The 24,544-nt window shown below is 42.4% G+C and overlaps 1 protein-coding gene across 4 annotated transcripts in view; it reads left to right on the top strand.

Moving 5' to 3' along the window:
• GPAM (glycerol-3-phosphate acyltransferase, mitochondrial) overlaps positions 1-24,544 on the top strand; it is a 63,230-nt gene that overhangs the window by 12,163 nt on the left and 26,523 nt on the right. For 2 of the 4 annotated variants that reach the window (XM_043597513.1, XM_043597511.1), the window contains exons 2-5: positions 16,665-16,795; positions 17,909-18,031; positions 20,577-20,650; positions 23,888-24,001. In XM_043597513.1, coding sequence (XP_043453448.1) covers positions 16,694-16,795; positions 17,909-18,031; positions 20,577-20,650; positions 23,888-24,001 — 413 coding nt within the window. In that variant the 5' untranslated portion in view covers positions 16,665-16,693. Of the gene's footprint in view, positions 1-14,726; positions 14,938-16,423; positions 16,591-16,664; positions 16,796-17,908; positions 18,032-20,576; positions 20,651-23,887; positions 24,002-24,544 lie in introns of those variants that run through there. The other 2 variants (XM_043597512.1, XM_043597510.1) reach the window with 2 other exon arrangements.

Raw genomic sequence — 24,544 nt, 5'->3', positions numbered from 1 at the left:
TGGGGCCTGCTTGCAATGGAGGTTATGTGGTTCTGTTCGGGTTCTGACATCATGATAATTCACATGATGCCACATCACGTGTCATTACACAGTAAGTGGAACCATGGTATAAATGGAATAACTCATTTGCTTTAAGCTCTACTGTAGTCTTAAAGAATGGTCATAATTCAGTCAAGAAGTTGAATCAGTAGAGTCCTGTTTCCTACCAGAATTCTATCTCCTATTTCACTTTTTTTTAAACTAAATTAAAATTTAACTGAAAGTGGGTGTCCTTCTTATCTGAAGAAGAGGCTCACCACGCACAGAATACACATTTTAATGCTTTTCTTTTACTCCCCTCCCCTTCTTTTGTTTAACCCCTTTCTGGCATAGCACATGTCAACTGATGATTTAAAGGACGGCTCTGCAGATTATGGCTCCTGGGCCAAATCCTGTCCACCACTTGTTTTATAAATAAAGTTTTATTGGCACACAGCCACATCCATTCATTTATGTATTTATTATCTATGTCTGCTCTCATACTACTACAGAATGGAGTAGTTGTGATAGAGACCATATGCCCAAAGCCTTAAATACTTACAAGTAGCCCTTTACAGAAAAATTGTGCCGATTCCTGATTTAGAGTTTGAGTGTTGGGGTCAAACATGCCTAGGTTCAAATGAGGTCTAGGTTACTCATTAGTGTGTAACAAGCTAGCTTTGACATTGGGAAAGCTATGTGACTTCTCTGAAACATAAGCTGTACCATGGAGATAATAGATAAATACCTACTACCCTGCAGGGTTGGTGTGAGAATTCGGTGAGATAGTATTTGTAAAAACTACAGCCCTGTGCCTGGCACAGAACAAATGCTCCATAAATAGTAGCTATTCCTGAACATTCATTCCTTTAGCCAACAGATGTATATCTAGTGGTTTCTCTGTGCCACACCTGGGGTGGGGGCCACAGCAATGCTTGACACAGACAGTTCTGCCTCTCAGAGAGCTCACGTTCTAATGGAGAAGAGAGGCAGCATAAAGAAAATGAACTAGAGATCATTATCAAATAGTGATGAGCGTTGTAAATAAAATCAAATAGGATGACATACAAGAAAATGACGAGGCAGGGAATAGAAAATTGCTAACCAAGCTAAGACCTAAACATAAGAATGAATCAGCCATGTGCATATCCAGAGAAGAAATATTCTCCACAGCAGGGACAGGGAGTAAGGAGTCCCTGAACCAGGGATGAGCTTGGGATGGTCCAGGAAGACAGGTGGCCTCGGGGACTGGGGCGGTGATGGAGAGGGGGATGACAGAGGTTGGCAAGGGTAACAGCATGTTGACACTTGCAGGTCTTGAGAAGACTTGAGAGGCAGGGGTGCAATCTGAGACCATAATGGAGCAGAAATGAAGTCCTTGGCCTCATTCTACGACGTTTGTTGTAAATATATGATCCTTCCTCTTTGGTCTCTGGCATTTGTTGCTGTTGGAAACCAGAAACGAGAAGGGACCTTGGGGACCCTCGGCAGAGTGGAAGCTTTTGGTTGTCGCAAGTCCATCCCACCACCCCGGCTGATCCCGGCCCCCTCATTTGGGCTTTTCTCCTTACAGTACCCCTGACTCACCCAAAAGATCTTCTGGCCGATGCTATTACCTCTTTGAAATCTTTCTTATCAGGAGCCTTTAATGCTTCTCCAGGCAGAGCACTTACGGTGAAAACCAGTTAATGTAATCTTAAAACACTCTAATAAATTTCCAGCAACATAAGACCACCAGATAATCACTTTGTCCCTAGGCTCACTCAGAATTCACAGCTCAGATCCCACAATTAGCATTTCTTTTGTGTCTGAATCATTGAACAGGCGTGAAGAGCCCCAGTGATAATATTTTGCCTTTTGGAGGTTTTAAAGAAAGCTGTCGATATCATCAGTTACCCAAACTGCCTTTCGAGTTGCCAATAGGAACAGCCAGGCTGCAGTTCCCAGTTTCAAAGCCCTGCTGCATACCTAGCTACTTAAAAGTCTGCCTTTATCTTCACTCTCCCCTTTCTTCATCATCCTCATCCTCACCAAAACCCCTTACTGGAAAGTACTTAGCTGGCTGATAGTAACTCGTACTTCCTTTACAGTGTGCAGAAATGTGTTTCGGTCTCCTCTTGCTTTAGACATTGTTAGAAGAACAAGATCCCACATGTGGCTGTCTTCCAAGCCATGCTTTCAAACTGACACCGAGTCTTACTTTGGGGTCCCTGAATGACCGCACAGTGGAGGGTTATGAACCCCCTGAAATCAAATGCAAACTTCTACATGTGCCTTCCCCCCCCCCCCCCCCCCCCGCCGTTGGGAGAGAATTTAGAGCTTCATCTGACTCTCAGCGTTCCCTGACTCCAAAAAGTTAGGAACGACGGCTTGCAAGACTTTAGTGACACAATCCGTAGTATAGTCATTGAAGGAAAACTCTATGCGGATTTGTAACTGGAAATGGGAAGTTGTTGGGGTTGGAGCTGGGGAAGCCTGCGATTCTGAAACACCACGTTGATCAATTATGGCCTGTGAAAGCAAGTGGGATTCATACCTGGATCAAATGAGGCTTCTCTTTTTAAGGGATTAGACATTTTCTCAGGAACTCTTAGGATAATAGCAAACATTATGTATTGCCTGCTACGTGCCAGGTAGTGTCCCAGTGCCTTCCATATTTTAACTCTTAATCCTCACATCTACCGTATAAAGTAGATACTGTTATTAGTCTTGTTTTACAGATGAGGAAAATGAGGCACAGAGAGATTAAAACCATAGACTGAGTTTGCACTCAACATTCCAAGACCCTTCATAGTTCTGGATAATGTAGTTTGTCAAGCTGTAATTAATCGTTCAGAATAATTACCATTTCGGATATGGCTGAATGGTGGCCGTGTTGTAATCTTCAAGCCCGTGCCTAATCAATAATAGGATTCCCTTATATGCCACTCTGGTTTTGTGAATAAGAACAGATTGTAGGTTATGTGCAGAGGACGCCCAGCTGACTCCTCTTTTAATTAGAATTTGTCTAAGCGTCCTGTGGTTTATAAAATGGGGTTACTGACCTAGTAGATAATTTTATTGTGACTATTATCACCACTAAAAAATTCATGCCATGAACATAAGGCATGCCATGACCCTGTAGAGCTTAAAGTTAACTAAACCTTATCTCTGGGAGGTCAAAATTCCATTCATTCCAGGATTTGATCAATTTATGGGGCTTTAGATATAATTCACCCTTTACCTAGATTCTATATATTTAATAGTTAATGAGCAGGTGACCTAGGAGCTTACAGACTATCCTCTAAAAGCATCGTTTATAATTAACCTAGAGAAAACCAACATTGTGGATATTAAGGTTTCTTTAATCCCATATGTAACCCATAATGGTTGCTAGGAATTCTACAATTTGTGGATGCGTGCTAAATTTACATATATGTGCCTATGATTTGTAGAGGTAAAGTAGGAACTCTGGACCAGAACTGACAGCCTTTGGAAAAAGTAACTAAAATAATTTGATAAAGGGGACACATGTTTTGCCGTCTCCTAAGCAGAACTGGATGTGCAAGAGGGTGCAATGGGTGAGGTGTAAGTCAGCCTGGGTGAAGGGTTGGGCTCAGTGACCTGCTCAATCAGTGGTATTAACCAAGTAGGGCTAGGAGAGGGGATTGTACCCTGTGACTCTGGATTATGGAAAGCCTATTATACAATATCTTACTTTCATGTTGGAGATCGTCCTTGTAATCCATTTCAAATATTTTATGGAATAATATGATGGCTGTCAGAAAAGATTTGGTAGTAATCATAGTCAGTTGTATTATTATGCTTATTCGAGTTTTGCTTTATACCAGGTAATTTAGATAATTGGAAACTGGGTTGGTATTACTCTTTGAAAACCTTTTCTGTTGGGAAATCTGTATGTTAAAAGCTAAAGATAGTTAAAAGGAGTATGTTTAGAGCACTCAAGAGAATGCATTTCTGAAGGAAAATCTTGGAGCCTCTACGTCCTCAAAAGTAATAAAACTAAATCTCTTTAAAAGTTTTCTAAATCGAAAACTCCCCCGTTCATGCTCTGTCTCTCTCTGTCCCAAAATAAATAAACATTGAAAAAAAAAATTAAAAAAAAAAAAGTTTTCTAAATCGAGACTTAATTGAACTTAGATTAATCTTCTTCCTGTTGAGACTTAATACATGAAGCTCTAACGTACTTTCTTCTCTTAGAAAAAAGAATACTTTCAATGCAAAGTAGTTCTGCTTCTCCTTGCCTTCGTTGTGAATTTTTTTTTTTCTTTTTTGACAAAAACTGATCCTGAGGAGGACAAATAAAAATAAGTCTATCTCCAGCCATGTCTAGCTCTCAAGTATTTTCAAATTCCTTCCTTCAAGTGTACTGGGCACACGCATGTTTGCCTCCTTATTCGTAGTGTTCCCTCCCCTCTGACCCAAAGATTGGGAGTGGGAGAAGAATGGGTAATCTGCTTCCTACCTCTCTACCAACCTTGAATACATGCTTCTCCAAGACCCATAGAATCCTGAGCCCTTAAAGCTCTATGGTTCATAGATCCCTCCTTGAATCCTTCTATTCTTAACGTTATGCTTGTCCAGGATTGTTGACAGTTGTAACAGCCATTCACGTTCTCTTTTATTAAATAGTTGATCAATCTCATCTTGTACTTAGACATGCAACAAACACCTTGAGCATCGTTTTGTGCAAGACACTGTTAGATGCTAGGAAATCAAGATGGGAATGGGAGAAGTCAAGAATTTAAGAGGGACAGGCAGACATTAAATGGCTAATTCTACAATGGAGTCTTCAATTATAATTGTGGTAAGTCCCATGGGGGAGAAGCATACAACAAGGGGTTCTGACCTAGTCTGGGAATCAATGAAAGTTGTCATAAGGAGGTGAGACCTGAACTGTGTTATGAAGCATGAGTTGTAGAGAAAACAGGGGATTGTAGTAGGGACCACTGCCAGCAGGGGAAGAGAAGGGCAGTGAAAGAGAAGGGCAGAGGCATTTTACTTAAGGAACTGAAAGCCAGCCAGTGTAGCCAAAGTCAGAGAGAAAGGGCAAGTGAGAGAAGATGAGGCGGTGAGGCTAGCAAGATAAGGGTGGTGAGGTTACTTAATACCAGGTATTAGAGGCCATGTTGAAGACTTTTTTCTAAAAGTCCCTATCCTAAAAGTCCAAGGCCTTTGTCCTAAAGACTGCAAGGAACAATTTAAAGGATTTTAATCACCTGCAGTGGGGATCAGGCAGAGAAATGGGGGTGTTAGAAATGCTCAGTGTTGCATTTTCAAATGTCTGCTCTGGAGGATGTGTGGGGAGTTTGGGAGGGTGGGGGGTGGGGAGCTGACATGAGGAGTCCGGGTAGTAAGTTTTGTGCCTTCCAGGGAAGGTGGTGGTGGCCTGCATTAGGACAATGCAGATAGCGAGGAGGTAAACGGGTGATGGGCTTAAAGCTATTTAGAAGGCAAAATTGCTAGAAGTTACTGTTGGATTGGAAGCAGGAAGAGGTTAAAAATGACTCCTAGGCTCCTGGTTTGCTGAGGAGAGAGTAAGGAGAGAGAATGAAGGAGGCCTTTGAGCCAGTAAAAGTTGCCAAGGAAAAACATCTAGGTAGGGAGAGAGAAATCCAGGAAGCGTGGGATTGTGAAAGCAGAGGAAAGGTCTTGCTTCTTCCCCTAGAGCTTGAACTTGCTCAACAAACCATCAGTATCCAATAATCTGACATCAAGTTGTACAATAGTAGAGGGGCTCTGGGTAGGTCTGGGCACTCATGATCTAGTCCACGTTAGGATCCCTCTTCCAGAAGACAAGGTACTTTGTTTCCAGCTAGTCTCACAACTCCACAAACCACCTTGGACAATACCTTCCAAAAACCAAGAGTGATTTTCAGAGAAATGACTTAAGAAATATTTAGGAACAAAAAGTTTTCCTAAACCAACATGCTGTCATCATAAATGCAACAAAGGCACAGCAAAGACAAACTTTTATGATATCATATGGGGCTGGCCTGTCAGAAGCTCCTAAAGCTCTTCATTCCAGATTGGGAACTTTGCTTTATCTAGCCCAACCAGAAGGTTCTCTGAGGTTGTTCTGATAGTCATTAGGGCTGTTCATAAATGTTTGGTTAGCTTGCTTTGGACACACAACAGGATTACATTTCTTTACCCAGTTGCTTTATATGATGCTTTACCTAATGAAATGGGAACAGAAGTTAAGTCTGGATTAAGAGCCAGTACCTGGTTTCCACTCTCCATTCCTGGCCTCAGCAAATAAGGAAGTGCATGTCAATAAAGAGCTTCCCTCAGTGTCCTTTATGAGCAGAGCTCCTATAATAACCTGTAGTTTACATGTATCATAGGCAAGAAATAAACTTTGTTGTCTTAAGACTCTGAGATGTTTGTTACTGTATCATAACCTAGCCCATCCTGACTGATAGAGAGACACCCTTTCCAGAACAAAGTGACCTTAAGAGTTCATATGAGTTCCAAAGATTTTAGAACAAATTCTTTGCCAGGCAAGCTCAAACAGATAGGATCTGTCCTTTGTCTCCTGAGTCTCTGCAAGAGGAGACTATTACCAATCATAGTAATAGCTACTGTTTAGTAACTCTTAACCATGCAGCAGGGACTGTGCTAATAATCTTGCAGCATACATGATTCTATTTTATCTAAAATTAACCCAATAAGGAAGTGGACATGAGCAAATCCACTTTAAAAATGAGAGAATTGAGGCCTAGAGAGGTTAAATAGATTGCCCAGGGTCACACAGCTGGTAGATGGCAGAACCAAGATTGGAACCCAGGTTGTCTGGCTCCAAAGTCCTTGCAGAGTTCTCATTCTGCTAGAAGGTTCAGGGTTGGCCTACTGGTGTCCTGACTCACAGCTCAGTTCTTAAACCAACTTCATCTGAGTGTTTTATAGAGTGGGGTTTAAAACATATGCTTTTCAGACATGGGACGTGACTATTCTTAGCTACCAGGTTCTTACCTAAGCTGGCTGAAATGTATGTTACGTGTTTGTGCTTTTTAAAAACAATTTTTTTAACGTTTATTTATTTATTATTGAGAGCTGGAGAGAAAAAGAGCATGAGCAGGGGAGGGGCAGAGAGTGGAGGAGACACAGAATCCGAAGCAGGCTCCAGGCTCTGAGTTGTCAGCACAGAGCCCAATGGAGGGCTTGAACCCACGAACTGCGAGATCATGACCTGAGCCAAAGTGGGATGCTCAACCAACTGAGCCACCCAGGTGCCCCTGTGTTTATGCTTTAGAATCAGATAGATCTGAATTCAAACTGGGGTTCTACCAGGTACTAGATTCGCTTAAGCTCTTGCTGTGCATCACTTTCCCCATCTGAACAATGGGGGTAATAATCCTTCCTGACTTATGGGGCTGCCCTTGTTTTTCTGTTTGTTCTCAGATGCCCTCTCCATCCTTCCCTGCTCTACTTTATGTCTGGGAGAGGAGTGGACCCTGCAATCTCATTCCTTAGGCTTCTCTGCAGCTTGCTTCAGCCAATAGGAGGGGCTTGCAGGTGGTGGGAGGGCAGAAAGAGGAGGAAGCCAGGGAGGGCGTCTCTCAGTTTTTCAAGTGGCTCCTCCAGCAGGGGCAGCTCTGTGGTTTTGGCTCCTCCTAGGCAGCCCCTCTTTCCTTGGTCTCAAATGTTGCTCTGGCTCCCGGTTCTGTTAATATCTCCCTTTGTTGTTCCAGCCCTAGGATGGTGTCTACTGTTGGAAATCTCTGGGCTGCCTCACAGTACCCTTTTGTTCTTTCAGCTTTTTCAAGACCTTTCTAAGAAGGATTCTGTATGAAAGTCCCACTTCCAGTGGTCTGGCCCGAGCTGTTTTCTAGATTGTGCCATGGCTGATTTAGAGGATTGTTTGAGATAATGCCCGTGAAGTATTTAGAACAGGGCTTGGCACATAAAAAGTGCTCAAACAAAGGTAGCTTACAAAATGTGCTCACTTTCCTCTTAGGGACATACTCTGTGGCCAGTTTGCCCCAGGCAGGCACCTGCCTGCATGATAGCCTCTGAGTCGTGCCCCGTCCTCCTTCTTCCAGGCTGGCCAGGTCTGTGGACCTGGGCTTCTGTTTTGATTCATCCTACTCTAATTTTTACAGAATAAAGGGCATGTGAATTCCTCCATGACATTTTTGACTCATGTCACAGTGTTGTTTTTAATTTTCAAAACTTCTTACTGTGGCTAAGAAAGCACTGCTTCATCTTGGGATAAAGGAGGCTTAGCTGGCCAACACCTCCCTGTGCCCCATTCCCCCTTCCGCCACTGCAGCCAACAGCACTCACTTGTGTCTGTCAACTCTGTCCTCCTGCAGGGCTTTGGCACAGGGAATTCTCCCTTCTTGGAAGGGTCTTTTCTGGGCTCCTTTCAGACAAGGTCCTTCGCACACCACAGCCTCGGGGTAGCTGCTCCCTCCTTAGAGGTCCTTCCTGACCACCTTCTCTACTGCTGCTCACTGCTGTTGACCTCTGTGACAGAGGCTGTTTGGATCTTCATTGTACTTTCCACGACTTGTCTCTGTCCCAACATGCCACACACCATTAGACTTTTAACCCCACAAGGGCAGGACCTATGTGTGACATCCCCATATCTTCATCTTGTATCCTCAGCGACTAGGAAAGACTGTCTTAAAGGCACTCTTGGTCAGTATGTCACAAAAGAAAAGATGCTGAAATAATCTCATGTCAAGGGTTCGTAGAAGTCCAACAGTGATGATTTTTGGGGTCCTCCTCCTCTCCCTTACCCAGGCACTTATGCAGAAAGCTTGAAATCCAGTCTCCTTGACCACTGCTCCCTGCCCAGGCCCCGCGTAGTGTGTGGACCTCCATCCCCTTCACAACACGCTCGGCCACTGGGATCTTCACTGAGGCTCCCAAGACTCTACATTCAGCCCTCTCAGTCTTCCTGGGGTCACTCTCCTTCTGCAGACTGGCCGCCTCCAAGGCCCTCCATGAAGCAATCTCAGACGGAATCCAGAACCAGTATCCTCAACACCTAACCCCTCCTCAGCACTGTGCTGGTCCCCAACCCGTTCTCAGACAACCTCTTCTCACACAATCCAGCTTACTTCCACAGGAAAAACAAAGGGCCCATTCAGGTTTTGTCTTCTTGTTGGCCAACCCAATCATTAGTTACTGGTTTTTTTTGTTGTTGTTGTTGTGTGTGTGTGTGTGTGTGGTTTTTTTTTGGCATTCAGCAACAAAAAGGCTGCTAATTGCAATTACTTAGCCTCCCTTAAGGGCTTGGGGAATCCAGGGTCTTCAACCAAAGAGCCTGGCTACACTCCTGGGAGAAGGGGAAAAATACCTTTCATTTCTTAAGAATGAACTGACAAATTGTAAAAAAAGAAAAAAAGGTGACTTGTAAGCTCTTTCTTAATTAGCCTGCCTGATCCAGTGCCCCAGATCCCTTCTGGAGCCGGTGCCCTGCCCTGAGGCATAGCTCATGGCTGAAACAAAGTCTGGATCCCCACCTAGTTCCTTCTGGCCTTCCTTCTTGGGGGTAGGGGGCTGGGGGTGGGGCTGGGTAGCCCCTTGGGGGTAGGGGGCTGGGTAGCTGTCAGGAAGCCCATCCTGTAGGAGATGCCAAGACAGATCTTCCAGAAGCCTGACTGCCTCCTGCTTGGGCCATTTGAAGTTTGTGGCTTAATTTACTACTGAAGCAGTTTTTAGACGAATTGAACTCCTTATTCTGCCACAAATGTGGTAAACTTGAGTCAGAGGGGTTCCATTCTCTTCTGGTCTAGGATTCTTTCTAAATGTCTGGCTCTGAGATCACTTCCATTGCTACAAGCCCCCACAAGATAGACTGGCAGGGACTTTTTTTTTTTAATTTAAATTTTTATTATTTTTTAATTTAAATCCAAGTTAGTTAACATATAGTGTAATAATGATTTCAGGAACAGAATTTAGTGATTCATCCCTTACATGTATCACCCAGTGCTCATCCCAAGTGTCCTTCTTAATGCCCCTTCCCCGTTTGGCCCATCCCCCCACCCAACACCCAGCCAGCAACCTTCAGTTTGTTCTCTGTATTTAAGAGGGTCTTATGGTTTGTTTCCCTCTCTGTTTTTATATTAATTTTGCTTCCCTTCCCTTATGTTCATCTGTTTTGTATCTTAAATTGGCAGGGACTATTTCTTAACTCTTTCTCTCTCCCCCCACCCCCATATATTTGAGTTATTATAGTGGCTAGAATTGTGCTCAAATTTAAGTATCAGTCAGACACTCATTTGCTTGTGAGTAACAGAAAGTAAGATTATAGTGGTTTAAACAGATAGAGATTTAACAAAATGCAGGGGTATGTGATTGGTGGCATTGGGTTTGGACATCAAGTTACGGAACAAATGGGGGAAAAAAGTGAAAAAGAAGCCGTGCCAGCTCCCTGTTCCCTTTTACTAAGAAAGAAAAGCTTCTCTGGAAATCCTCGAATTTGACTTTCTCTTAGGTCTCATTGCCCAGAACTGGGTCACATGACCATCTTGGCTGTAATGGATAGTTGGACTATGTATGTCAGAGCATGCCTTTATTTTGTCTTATTTTTGAAATACATCTATTTGGGGAAAAGAATTCTAGATTGGGTTTTTCTTTGAGCACTTAAAAGATGCTACTTTCCTGACTTGTTTGCAAACTTCTGTTGAGACATCTGCTGTCATTTTATCTTTGTCTCTTTACATAGATATGCATCTTTTTTTTAATTAAAAAAATTTTTTTTACATTTATTTATGTTTGAGAGACAGAGCACAAGTGGGGGAGGGGCAGAGAGAGAATGAGACATAGAATCTGAAGCAGGTTCCAGGCTCTGCGCTGTCAGCACAGAGCCCAATGCAGGACCTGAACCAACAAACCGTGAGATCATGACCTGAGCCCAAGTTGGACGCCTAACCGACTGAGCCACCCAGGCGCCCCTTAATTTTTAAAATATTTATTTATTTTTGAGAGAGAGAGAGAGAGAGAGAGAGAGAGAGAGAGAGAGAGAAAGGGAGACACAGAATCCGAAGCAGGCTCCAGGCTCTGAGCTGTCAGCCCAGAGTCCGACGCAAGGCTCAAACCCACGAACCAGGAGATCATGACCTGAGCTGAAGTCGAAAGGTCAACACACTGAGCCACCCAGGCATCCCTTTTTTTCCACTCTTTTAAGATTTTCACTTTAGCACTGGTTTTAAGCAATTTAATGGTGATGTTCCTTAGTATAGTTTTCTATGTATTTCTACTTAGAGCTTGTTGAGCTTCTGGGATTTGTGAGTTGATAGTTTTTACCAAAACTGGGAAGTTTCCAGACACTATGTCTTGGAATTTTTTTTTCTGCCTGTGCTGACTCCTCCTCACTCTCATATTTGCTTCAGGGATTCCACCTGCATGTATGTTAAGCTCATGGATACTCTGCTTATATTTTCAGTCTTTTTATTCCCTCTGTATTTCATTTGGGATAGTTTTTATTGCAATGTTTTCAGGTTCTTTAACTTTTGTTTTTTTTTTTTCTTATATTTTCAGTCTTTTTATTCCCTCTGTATTTCATTTAGGATAGTTTTTATTGCAATGTTTTCAGGTTCTTTAACTTTTGTTTTTTTTTTTCAGTAATATTTAATCAGAAAGAAATGTAGGGCTGTGTGTGTTGAAAATCTCAGACAACGTTCTTTTAATTTCTAGGCGTTTGCTTTGGGTCTTTTAAAAAGATTCCATGTCTCTACTTCTTTTGGCCACATAGAATACAGATCTAATTATTTTTTTTTAATTTTTTAAATGTTTTTATTTATTTTTGAGACAGAGAGAGAGAGCATGAGCAGGGGAGGGGCAAAGAGAGAGGGAGACAGAATCAGAAGCAGGCTCCAGGCTCTAGCTGTCAGCACAGAGCCCGAGGTGGGGATCGAACTCATGGAGTGTGAGATCATGACCTGAGCTGAAGTCGGACGCTTAACTGACTGAGCCACCCAGGTGCCCCTCGAATTGTTTTTTAATGTCCTAGTTTACTGAGTCTGTAATCTCTGTCATTTCTGTGATTCTTTCAATTGATTCATTTTTCTCCATATATGGACCATTTTTTCCCACTTTTTTTTGTATGCCTGATCATTTTCAGTTGGTTGCCAGACATTGTGAACTGGGTGCTGGATTTTTCTGATTTCCTTCAGAAAAGGAATTTCATTTCCTTTTCTAATTTCCAAGTACTGTTGGGCCTTGTTTTGGGACACTGTTCTTGGAATTGGTTTGATCCTTTTGGGGCTAGCATTTAAGATTTGTTAGGTAGGACCAGAACAGCAATTACCCTAAGGTTATTTTTACTCCACTCCCAAGGCAAGACCTACTGAGTCATAAATTATGAGGTTTCTGATCTGGGTGCCAGGATCAGGTCCTCCTGTTCCTGGTCCTGTATGATCACTGGGTACCTTTCCACTCTGACTTGTGGGAACAGAACCAATTCCCTGCCCCATGCAACCTTTGGTGATTGTTCGCTCTCTCTGTCTAGGTGGCTCTTTCCCTGGCCTTGGTTAGTTTCCTCCCATTCACGTGCTAATCAGCTGAAGACTGGAGCACGACCTGTAGGTCTTCACAGCTCCTCCTAACACGTGTAGTTCTCTTCTCTCTAGGTCTCTACTCCCAGCTCCAGCTGTTTGGGCTTCCCTGGTCTCCCGATTCTATCTCCTCAACTCAGGGAGTCTGTCTAGCTTTTTCTGGATCCCCCTCTCTGCACTGCTGTCTGGCACCTGCCTTAGTAAGCGGAGTGCTCACCTTGTTTGTCTGCTCTCTCTTATGGTCTGCCCTGCCCTGCCCTGCTGCCTATTTTATTTCTTTAGTTGTTTTAGGAGGAGAGTAAATTCAGTCAATGTTGTTCCATCTTAGCTGCCTTAGCTGCTGGATTACTATAAATTATTGTTGTTCTGTTGATACAACAGATTGCTGAGATTGTCAGCTGTTTCCGAAACAACTCTCCTTACGTAACCTGAAACACCTTGCATTGCAATCCACATCTCCTGCAAGTACAGTTCATCCTTGTGCAATGGATGTTACAGAAGAGTAACTACAAATAAACTGTGAAAGAGAATGTAATTTTCCCCTCTGGCTTCCATTTCCATTCCTGTAATGCTCTCTCTCTTTCATTTCACATTACTTTCTCTTTAGCTGTGACTTCAAACCCTGAGATGTTCCTCTGTTTTCTTTTTTTCTTCTTCTTTTTGGTCAGGGACCAGAAATCTATACACAAAATGTCATGATGTTTTGGGATTTGAATTCATGGTATTCTAGTCAACATAGCCTTTGAAGACTTAGGTGTGTGCTTGGAGTTAAGGTGTGTGTGGGTTTGAATAAAGACAGGAATTTGGACTTCAAGCAGCTCAATCTTTTTTTTTTTTTTTCTTGCATCGCCACTCCTACAGTTTTGGATTGTTTTAAAAGAAGGACCCCCCCTGAATTCTGAGATGAATTTAGAAATAGAAGCAGAAAGTTCAAGAAAAGGAACTCTTGTTTTTCTTCTTGTTCCTCAGCTTCAAGAGTAGCTATTGAGGGTTTACCATAAAGGAGTGCTGTTTTTACTGAGACCCAGAAAAGTCACTGACATTGACGATGAGTTCGTACTCTTGTGGAAGAATGACACAAATTGATAAAGATCCAGAATGTGGCACCTGGGTAAATCTGTGAGCTTTCACAGAAGGGTGTGATTACTGAGGGCTGGAGAAGTTAGGGAAGGCTTGGGGACCTAGTTCAGGAAAGAATGATAGAATTTAGAAAAGAGTGGTGTGGGCACGATTAAGACTACGGGAGCCCGTGTTTTGACTAGGGACAACCAGAGAGGTTGCTGTAGGAGCTCCTCTTGGCGACTGCGGGAAAAGTCGAGGCCTATCTGTTGGAGGCCTACGTGCCAGGCTCCGGCATGTGGACTGTGGAGAGCTCTGGATGGTTTTTGATGGGGGGACGCGGAGGGCATGTTTCGATAGAAGTGGGGGTTAACGTTAACGTTCATAGAGGAGATGAGGACTGGCAGCAGAGGTGTGAGACCACGGACTCTGCTCCGACTTAATCACCTTCGTATTCCCATCTGCCAGTTCAAACAATGTTTGTTGTTAAGGTGGGGGTAAAACGTTATCTTTTGCCTTCCGAATTGCTAATGTTCTTGATAACCACTGGCCTTGTCAATGGCATGACAAATATTGTGAAAGAACTTCCTTGTGACCCCAAGTTATTTTGTTTGAAGGGTGAGAGGTAGGCAGATTTGGACTCGGGCTCTTTTAAGCCTTATTTATTTTTCTTTCAACTCATTTTCTTCCATTGTAAGGAAAAGGCACTCAGCCACCGTTAACAGACATTACACAACAGGGCCGCTCCCGATCCGCAGCTCCCCCAACCCTGACAATTTCTGCAGAGTCTTACAAATTTCCTAACCCCACACACACGCACAAGTGAACCAAACGGCCCAGGCGAACACTCCCCAAAGAGCGAGGCGGGGGTACAGACCTCCAGATGGGCAGAGTTGACACAATGGAGCCTCAGGCGCACGTGCAGCAACGCGCAGGCGCGCGCACACGTGACTCTGCGCCGAGGCGGAGTAACCTTCCGATTAGGCGCTCGCGCTCCGTTATTGGCCCCACCGGCCCCCTTGTGTGCGCACGTTCTATTGCGATCCGAACGCCGAGCCCGGGCACCGCCCCCCCTTCCCCCCCCTCCCCCCCGCCCACGTCTGAGGTCGGCCCACTCCCTCCGGCTCCGCTCACTCGCGGGCGCAGCCTGCGTCATCGGGACGCGACGTTGCAGCAGCACCGGCGGAGACTTGAAGTGCCGGCAGCTGCAGCAGCCGCAGCCGAAGCCGGCGCAGCTGCCGGGTGCGGACCGCGAGGGCGAGAGCGGCTGCGGGAGGCTGCTCGGGCCCGGAGCGCCGCGCCAAGGGCGTCGTCGCCCTCTCCGCTGGACCCGGCGCCACGCCGGCAGGTTGTTCTTATCCCCCGAGCTCCGGGGTTCCTCCTGAGAAGTGGGCCCGGCTCGTGCTGGGTGGGGGGTCGGGATGGTTCTCTCCCTGGGAGACCGGGCCGCGGTGTGGGCTCCCCCGGAGGAGGAGGGAAGTTCCCGTGGACTGAGTAGCCTACGCACCTCATTGCCTTTGAGGCTGCTGGGGTGCTCTGCAAGCAGCTGGTGCTGAGAACAGTCCGATGGCACATGACCATTGATTGGTCTGAGCGTGGCACCGTGTGTCAGACGCTGTGTTAGGCACTTTATAGGTACAATCCAGCCCTCCCAGCAACCCCCAGGAGGTAGGATCTAGCATTATGCCCATTTTCCAGATGGGGAAACCCAGGCATAGAAGTTAACCAACTTGTTCAAAGTCACACAGATGGTCAGCAGTGGGTGGTTTGAATTCGTGTATGTTTGGCTTCCGAGGTGAGCCTCCTCCGATCGCTGTTCTCACAAAACCCAGAGTTGGTTCCCCTCAGCCGATAGTCTGGCGCCTCCAGATTTTGATTTAGTTAGGGACCTCGGATCAACGCTGTAGGGAGGGAGGAGCGAAGCCGTGACTTCCTATTGGCAATCCGCTCTCTCTTCTACCACTCCTCCAGCTCTGGGGCCACCAGGGACTTTTTCCTCGGGCCGCAGCGGGGCTCCCCATGTTTTAGCTACATTCTGCATGGGAAACTGATAGCTGATTTATTTTACAATCGTGAAGAGCTTTCATGCCAGGTGTATTGCTTTCCTATTTTCTCCTGGCCTGTTAGGTTAGGTTGATGCCATGTTAAATTGTTAAGGATGTGCTATATAATGGTTGTGCCGAGGACAGTAGTTGCCGCAACAAACCCGTATGGGGATTATAACGAAATCAGAATATACGCTCCAAGTAACAGTTACCCTGGACGTGACCTTTCAGAATTTTAAAGGAATAATTTAAGGCCAGGTGAGAAATAGACGAAAGCTGAAGCAGTTTGAGAATTAGGGAGTTTTTATATTTTAGGTTAATCTCTGTTTTCTTTAGCAGTGCACCGTTAGTGAACATTTTCCCTTAGGGTATGAAAAGACATCGAAAAGGGTAAAAGCTTTTAAGTCCGATATTTCAAGACGGTGTGGTTTTGATTTAAAGCTTTGTAGATGTATTAAAAGTGCAAATGCCATTGCATTTAAGACATCACGAGAAAATTGAGAGCTCAATTCAGTTTAAGTGGGGAACTTTAGAGGCGCTCTCTCTAAAAGGCTCTTGCCTTTACCCATGCTTCCATTGCATAGTATGTATGACCAAAAATTACCAGCACATAATTAAGGAAAATTACCTATTTGTGTGCATACATGTAACTTACATTTAATCAAATAAACACATGGCCTCCATTCTCCCAGGAACTATTCAGTTATTAATGCAAATAAAATAATTCTTCGTCACCTACCTGAAATAAGCTATTATTTACGTTGCCCTTTCATGGCTGTTTTATTCAAGAAGTCTAAAGATGCAGATGTTGATTTAAAAAAAAAAAATAAGAACAGTCTACCGGAGATGTTGTTGAGTTTAAACACATCAAACACTGTTTTTACACATCAACTAAACATGGTGGAAGCCCATCAGAGGTCATTTGACATTGTATGATGGAACAAAATAACGTCGAGGTCAGAATTTTGAGTTTTGGTGTCTACTGTCTGGCTTATTAATTTAAATGGTGTATATATCTTTTTTTTTATAGCACATGATCTGGGAGTTACCCCTTGTGACATGGATGAATCTGCACTGACCCTTGGCACAATAGATGTTTCTTACCTGCCAAATTCATCAGAATACAGTGTTGGTCGATGTAAGCATGCAAACGAGGAATGGGTAAGTTGAATAGGGGTTAAAAACATTCAAAGATGTTCATTTTAATGTTGTTTATGAAGGTGGAGAACTGGAAGTGACATAATATCGAGTAGAGGTTAATATCTAAAGAAACTGCCTCCAGCTGTTAGAAGGAATGCCTATGAGACCTCATATTTAAAAATTCTTATGGTTTTATGTTAATTGGGAAGAGACAGTTGGGTAGGATATTTAAGCACAGTGATTATGTTAAAAAGCAAAATACTTTGCATAGAAAAAAAAAAAACCTAGGAGTTGTTTTGGGTGGTGTACTTTCTGTATCTGTTTTCCATAATGTAATAAGTATGAATTTTGTAATGGAAATAAAGGATTTTTTTTTCCTTCTAAATGGGAAATAAATTTTAGTATGAATCTCAATTCAAAGGATATGCATTTTCTTGTATTGTGTCCCCCCCCCGCCATTTTGACATAACATGGCTTGTTTAAAATATTTCTTGAACACTCTGCTTTATATAAAAATGATATCAGAGTTTTGGGGTTTTTTCCTGCTAAGTTTTGAGAATGTTTTGTCTGGTATTTGAGCAACTAATGAACTCAATGAACAAAATGTTTAAAACAGGAGCAGAATTTGACCCTAACTGGATAGTACAGCTATAATTTAAATTCCAGCCAGGATAAAGGAATGTTACATAAGTTTACCTTGTTTTTTAATTTAAAATATTTCAAGTTGTATGTAACAACTTGCTTACTATGTAAGACTTTGTAGTGCTTTTGTGGGCGTCTGTGATTGAAGAGGAATAAGACTAACTGTTCCCTGTATGGACCCAGGAGCCTGATTTTATTTACCTGCTACTGTCATGGGCTGTTTAAGCTTGCCTTTGAACCTCTGAGTGTGCAGACGTCCTTGCTAGCCATTATCATTCTTCGGTGTTCAATTTTTGCTTATGTTCCAAGTTTTGTTCCAAGTTTTGATGATGGAGGGGAGTACCATGAAGGAAAATTACACTGAGGAACTTATACTACCAAAAGAAATCGAAGTACTAAGTTTCTCTTCTGAAATACCTTAGTTTTAGAGAGAAAGTGGACAAGTATAGTTTTCTTGCCATTCAGACACTTTTTCCCCTTAACATTTATTAGGGTGAGTGTGGTTTCAGACCTACTGTCTTCAGATCTGCAACCTTAAAATGGAAAGAAAGCCTAATGAGCCGGAAAAGGCCATTTGTTGGAAGATGTTGTTATTCCTGTACTCCCCAGAGCTGGGTAAGAGTGTTACTGCTTGTTGACCTTTAATAAACAGAGTGAATTTCCAACTTTGTGTGAATCTTATTACTGGGTAGTCTTAATGGACTTAATTCGTTTTAAGAACTTAGGCCCATGTTTATAAACCAAATTATTGCAAGTAATGACGTTGACTCAATTTGTCTTTCCATTCATTTATTCAGTAAATACTGGTTAAACAGTTGATGCTAAGTGATAATTTGGTTGTTTTAGTTTAGTATGACTTTAGGGGAAGAGTAGATCTTACTTTTAGATAACTAAGAGTTGGTGGGAACTTTCATGTAACTTCTACATGTTGAACTTTTAACTCAATGTTCAACTTCTAGCAAGATGAGCAAGGGGTAGCAGGAGAGAGTTTTAAAGCCTCAAAACTATGGCTTTGCCCTACTCTCCTTTTGGTAAGTTTCTGCTGGGGGAGGGTGAGTAGGGATGGAGGGTGTCTGTTGACTATGATAGTGAAGGATGGTTACTAAATGTTAGGATGAAGATTTAATTTATTTTTTTGAGAGAGAGCGCAAGCATGTGGGGGAGGGGCAGAGGGAAAGGCAGAGAGAGAATCCCAAGCAGGCTCCATACCCAGGTCAGAGCCCCCCATGGAGCTCCATCTAATCACCATGAGATCATGACCTGACCCGAAATCAAATGTAAGATACTTAACTAGGGCCACCCAGTTGCCTCCCAGGTGAGGGCCACCCAGGTGCCTCAAGGATGAATATTTTAAATAGAGTGTATATGGGCTTGTTGTTTGTATCTTGGTGAAACAGACACAAGTCATGCAAAATCATCCATATTACAGTGTAGTATTTGAAAAGTCACTCGAATGAGTGGTCAGCCTCTGTTGGCAGTTTGCTAGAGGGATGAGTTAGCACAGGAATTTAGAATCTAATGTGGCTGTGTTCTCCGGCAGTAGAGTTGCCTTTTAAAAGGTATGCCTGGACGTTCAGCTCTCTCTGGGATGGGCCAGTTATCAGGACAGAAATTCTGCCATCTAAGTGCCTGTCATTTATAGAGATTGCTTGTAATCTGTATAAATATCTAGCTGTACTGCGTGAATGTTCTATTCTGGGTTGCCTTGGCAGGAAGTAGAATTCTGAGTCTGGTATAAAGGGATTTACTAACTTGGAAAAGATTTGTGTGGGACCCAAGCAGTTTATGTTAAATACTCCGGTCTGCTCAAGAATGTCTTAATCATAAATATTGTTCCTTTTAGAACAGAAGTGCTATGTTGGTAGAATGGAACGGTCATGATAATTTGCGGTCCGGGAGTATGGCCAGTTCAGGTTAATAGGCCAGTAGAAATACAAATTTAAATAGATGATCATGTGGCTTTCTTTTTAGACCTGGCATCTTATCTAATTCTAATTTCAAATGCTTAAAAGATCAAAATAATACCTTGACTCTAATGTGTTCTTAAGTCAGAAGAGAATATAGGAAATTACTTGGTGGTGGTGATAGGAGTGGTTTGGGGTAGGAATAGGTCAGTAGTATAGTATATCATTGATTTTTGCTTAAATACAGTTCCTGTTGGAGCTGAACTTGATCTTTGATGTTCTTCCACGGCATGTTTATTTAAAATGATTTTTAAAATACTTACTAGAGAATGTGAGTAGGGGAGGGGCGGAGAGAGGAGGAGAGAGAGGGAGAGAGAAAATCCCAAGCAGGCTCCATACCTTCAGCGCAGAGCCTGACATGGGACTCAATCCCGTGACCAGTGAGATCATGACCCGAGCTGAAATCCAGAGTCGGATGTTCAACCAACTGAGCCACCCAGGTGTCCCTATTTAAAAAAAATTTAAGTAATATTTTTATAATATTTTTTTGATATTTGCTACCCTTTCTCTGATACCCTGTTTTCCTGATCTCTAAAGAGATTCACTTAAATATTTTTATATCTTTTATTGAAGGTACATTATGCTTTCCCAACATTTATCTGTGGAAAGCTTACCTTTTTGTCCACACTGATAAAGCTATAGACTTTCTCTTTTGAGCAGAACTCTCTCTGAATTATCCCTTACGGTTTCCTGTAAAGAGAGTCCCCTTCAGCCATACGTTTTCTAATGAAGTAAACATTTAGAGCGAGATGTAGATTTGAATATTAAAAACCCCTGTCAGTCTCAATTTTTCTGTCTGTAAGATGGGGATAATAATTACTGCGTCAGCATTATTGCCAGATTTAGTAATCTAAAGATAACTATGGTACTTAGCACGGTATTTTTACATGTGGCAAACACTGAAATCTTCAGTGTTCCTGTCGTTGATTTAAGCTCTCTGTAGCTTTAACTCTTTTGGGTTGGGGGTGGGGAATGAGGCAGGACAGGGAGGCACAATTTCCTTTGCAAGTTTGTGACCTTCTCTGAAGGCTAAAAAGTACTTTTCTCAATAAAATGTAATTTTTCTTCATCACTTAGATTTTTGCAATGCCTAACTTCATACTTGAGTTATAAAAGTTATCAAGAAGTGGTAATGTGAGCTCTTTGCCAGAAATCCAATTGTGTATTTATGTCTGTGTGTATTTCGTTTCATGTAGGATAAATTTTTCAACTCCAGTATCCCATCTTTGGGTTTGCGGAATGTTATTTATATCAATGAAACTCACACAAGGTAAACAGAAGTTTCTTATATTTCTAATACATCTCAAAAGAAGAACTGTAATAATTAGTGCCTGTACCTTAAGATGAATCTCTTCATGTTTTTGAGTTAATAGAATTGAGCTTGTGACACAAGAGGCTTTATCTAAAAATTGGAAGCAGTACAGCCACCTGAGAGATCTGTTACTATTACTGCTATGTAATTACATGGTAACTATTTCATGAGGGCGTAGATATCACCTATAGCTTTCTCTTTTTGTTTGTGTGTGTGTTTGTGTACATTTTAATTTTTTGATGTTTTATTTTATTTTTTGAGACACATGGAAAGACAGAGTACCAGCAGGGAAGGGGCAGACAGAAAGGGAGACACAGAACCCAAAGCAGGCTCTAGGCTCTGAGCTGTCAGCACAGAGCCCAATGTGGGGCTCAAACTCACAAACCACGAGATCATGACCTGAGCCAAAGTCAGACGCTCAACCAACTGAGCCACCCAGGCGCCCCATTTGTATATATATTTTTATTAAAAAAATTTTTTTAAATGTTTTATTTATTTTTGAAAGAGAGAGAGAGACCGAGTATGAGCAGGGTGTGTGTGTGGCAGGGGTGGGGGGGGAGATGGGCAGAGAGAGAGGGAGACAGAATCTGAAGCAGGCTCCAGGCTTTGAGCTGTCAGCACAGAGTCCGACACGGGGCTTGAACTCATGAACTATGAGATCATGACCTGAGCTGAAGTCGAACGCTTAACTAAGCCACCCAGGCGTCCCAGTATATATATATATTTTTAAAGCTTATTCATTTATTTTGAGAGAGAGTGAGTGGGGGAGGGGCAGAGAGAGGGAGAGAGAATCCCAAGCAGGCTCTGTGCTGCCAGGGCAAAGCCTGATGAGGGGCTTGATCCCATGGACCGTGAGACCATGACCTAAGCTGAAATCAAGAGTTGGATGCTCAACCAACCGAGCCACCCAGGGGCCCCTGTATACTGATTTTATATCTGAAGTGTGACAAAACATGGTAAAGATTTATCTGAGGAAAGGGTAGGGTTGAATGGCTTACAAATTATTATTATTTTATACTTAAAAATTGAAATCAGCCTGATCTATGGAGTTTTAGAAGATATTTTCCTATATTGAGCAAATGCTCTTTCATTTATTATTAGCTTAAGACTTTTTTTAGAATTCTTCCAGACTTCAGACACATGGGGATGGGCTGTTGGGCATCTGAGTGAGAGAAAAGAGGCTTTGTTTTAGTGAATCTAGGCTAGGGGATAAGGGAGGGGGGAGGGAAGATTGTGTGAAAGTCTGTGAGGCGGGAGAGAATGGCAGCCAAAAATGCTACCAGTCCTTATAATTCTAAGAGTAAATGCCTGGGATAGGTCAGTAGTAGGCTCAGGTGATGAGAAATGCTTTAAATTCTGTGAAAATTTATCTAAGAAGTCAAATACTTAAATTTGAAGGCTTTCTGGAATTACTAATCATATTTTGGTGATGAGATCATAATTGAGAATGGCAATACTTGCATATATATTAAATGCCTTTTTTTTTTTTAATAGAACTAAAATCAAGGGACATATTTTTTCCCATTCCCATGCTACCCTTCTGTCTCTATCTTAAATTTAAAGGAGAGAGGAGAAATTCTGGGCCACTGATTGTTTTTTTTCCCCTTTTTGACTTGATTAAGATCCTAAGAAAAGGGATCTCATAGAGAGCCTCTTCTTGTTTATGTAAGTAGACATTTTGTGTATAAAGTCAGAGGGTTCATTAGTTGTCCTCAGTTGGAGGCAGTTAAGAAAAAAAAAAGCATATGCCATATTGACTCAGTGATATGAAACCATTCAATGTGATAATGACTCGGTGATATGAAACCGTTCGGTGTAATAAACTGCCTGTGTGGTTGAGCTGGCTGTTTGGCTGCTCTGTGTGTTACATGAAGTGAAGGGTAGACGTTTTTATACACACACACACACACACACACACACACACACACAGCTTTCAGTCTATTACAAAAGGATTTCATCAAGAACTGGGACTTTGTGCATTCTTTTTTTTTTTAATTTTTTTTTTTTTAACGTTTATTTATTTTTTGAGACAGAGACAGAACATGAACGGGGGAGGGTCAGAGAGAGAGGGAGACACAGAATCAGAAACTGGCTCCAGGCTCTGAGCTGTCAGCACAGTGCCCGAAGCAGGGCTCAAACCCACAGACCGCGAGATCATGACCTGAGCCGAAGTCAGACGCTCAACCGACAGAGCCACCCAGGCACCCCTGAGACTGTACATTCTAATAACAGTTCTGAAAGTATTCACTCAAGGAAGAATTTAGAATTAAATACTTACCCTATTGGACCAAATTTGCAGACAACTAGGAAAGGAGGAAGAAAAAGAGAATGTCAGCAAAAAAGATGAAGGAACGAGTGATTCCATAGTTCTTCCTCAAATTTCTTCAACTGAAGGCTTTTCAGAGTTCATGAATTTATATTTGAAATCTGGCCATTTGAATGTCCTTAAGGGGGAAATGATAATGAGGCATTACACAATCATTACACATGGTTTCAAAATATTGCATATGAAGGTTTCTAACCTTCTTTTTCTGAGTTCTCTGTCCCCAAGCCCCCATATAAATAACACATAGCCACCAACATTGGTGTGCATATGTCCTATCCCTTAGAAATGTCAAATGTGGGGGAAGAAAAAGGGAAAGAACTTGTGGCCTCATGAGCCCTGTATATAGGTGTTCAGGCCATACTTTAGTTATCCTTGACTTCCCTTGACTAATTCGCCTTGTCCACTCAATTTGAGAGTTAGCGATTATCTTAGAAGAATTACTATAATAACAAAAAAGCCCTTTATGGTAGGAAAAGACTTCCAAATTATCTCTTCATAGCCCACAGCCGTAAGCTATATTGCTTATATATACAGCATTGAACTTACTTTTAAAAAATGTAGTAATAAAATAAGGCATTTTTCTTTTTGTATTTGGTTTATTATTTGCAGAGTACACTATTCAGGCATTTTAGTACTCAAATTCCAAGTTTAAATTTTAGTTGAGAGTACATGAAAGAAATTGTGAGTGAAATTGCCACGGATCATCTTGAACTGCCAAGGAGAATTTGCTATAGGATAACACCAGATAGCAGGAATAGATGAAATGAGGCTTTGTTTCTACATCAGGGAAACAGCTGTATAATTTAAGCAGTTCATTTTAGGTGTTCCTAAGTCTTTTTTTTTTTTTTTTTTTCCCTTTCACGTTGCAGGCATCGAGGATGGCTTGCAAGACGTCTTTCTTATGTGCTTTTTGTTCAAGAGCGAGATGTCCATACAGGCATGTTTGCCGCCAACGTGACGGAAAATGTCCTGAACAGCAGTAGGTAAGGGTGGGGATGCTGTTGTAAGAGGAAGAGACAGGGAAGGGAGGTGGGGCAGGGCAGTATTGCCTTTATTAACCTTGGGACTCTGGGACTCTGTCTCAAGAGGGGTTTCCATTTCCAAATGTCAGATATTAAACTCCAAAGGAAAGCAAGGAAAGGCAGGAGAACAGATGGTTTTGGTGAGCAGTGCCATGTGGGAATAGCAGTCTTGTTTTATGCATTAACGATTGAATGAATGGGTTTCTAATATATGAAAGGAGAGTTGGAATTCAGAGATGCACATATTTCCAGTTCTCTGTTTTCTGTAATATAAATGTTTGGGACCTTGTGTTTTCCTGTTTTATTTGTTATTTGTTTTTTAAACTTGCTACTTCATAAAAATTTTTTTTAATGTTTATTTATTTTTGAGAGAGAGAGACACAGAGTGCAAGTGGGGGTGGGGCAGAGAGAGACGGAGACCCAGAATCGGAAGCAGGCTCCAGGCTCGGAGCTGTCTGCACAGAGCCCGATGCTGGGCTCGAACTCATGAACCATGAGACCATG

Source organism: Prionailurus bengalensis, chromosome D2, assembly GCF_016509475.1.
Source record: "Prionailurus bengalensis isolate Pbe53 chromosome D2, Fcat_Pben_1.1_paternal_pri, whole genome shotgun sequence".
Taxonomy (NCBI): Eukaryota; Metazoa; Chordata; class Mammalia; order Carnivora; family Felidae; genus Prionailurus; species Prionailurus bengalensis.
This window is presented reverse-complemented; position numbering and strand designations above follow the sequence as displayed.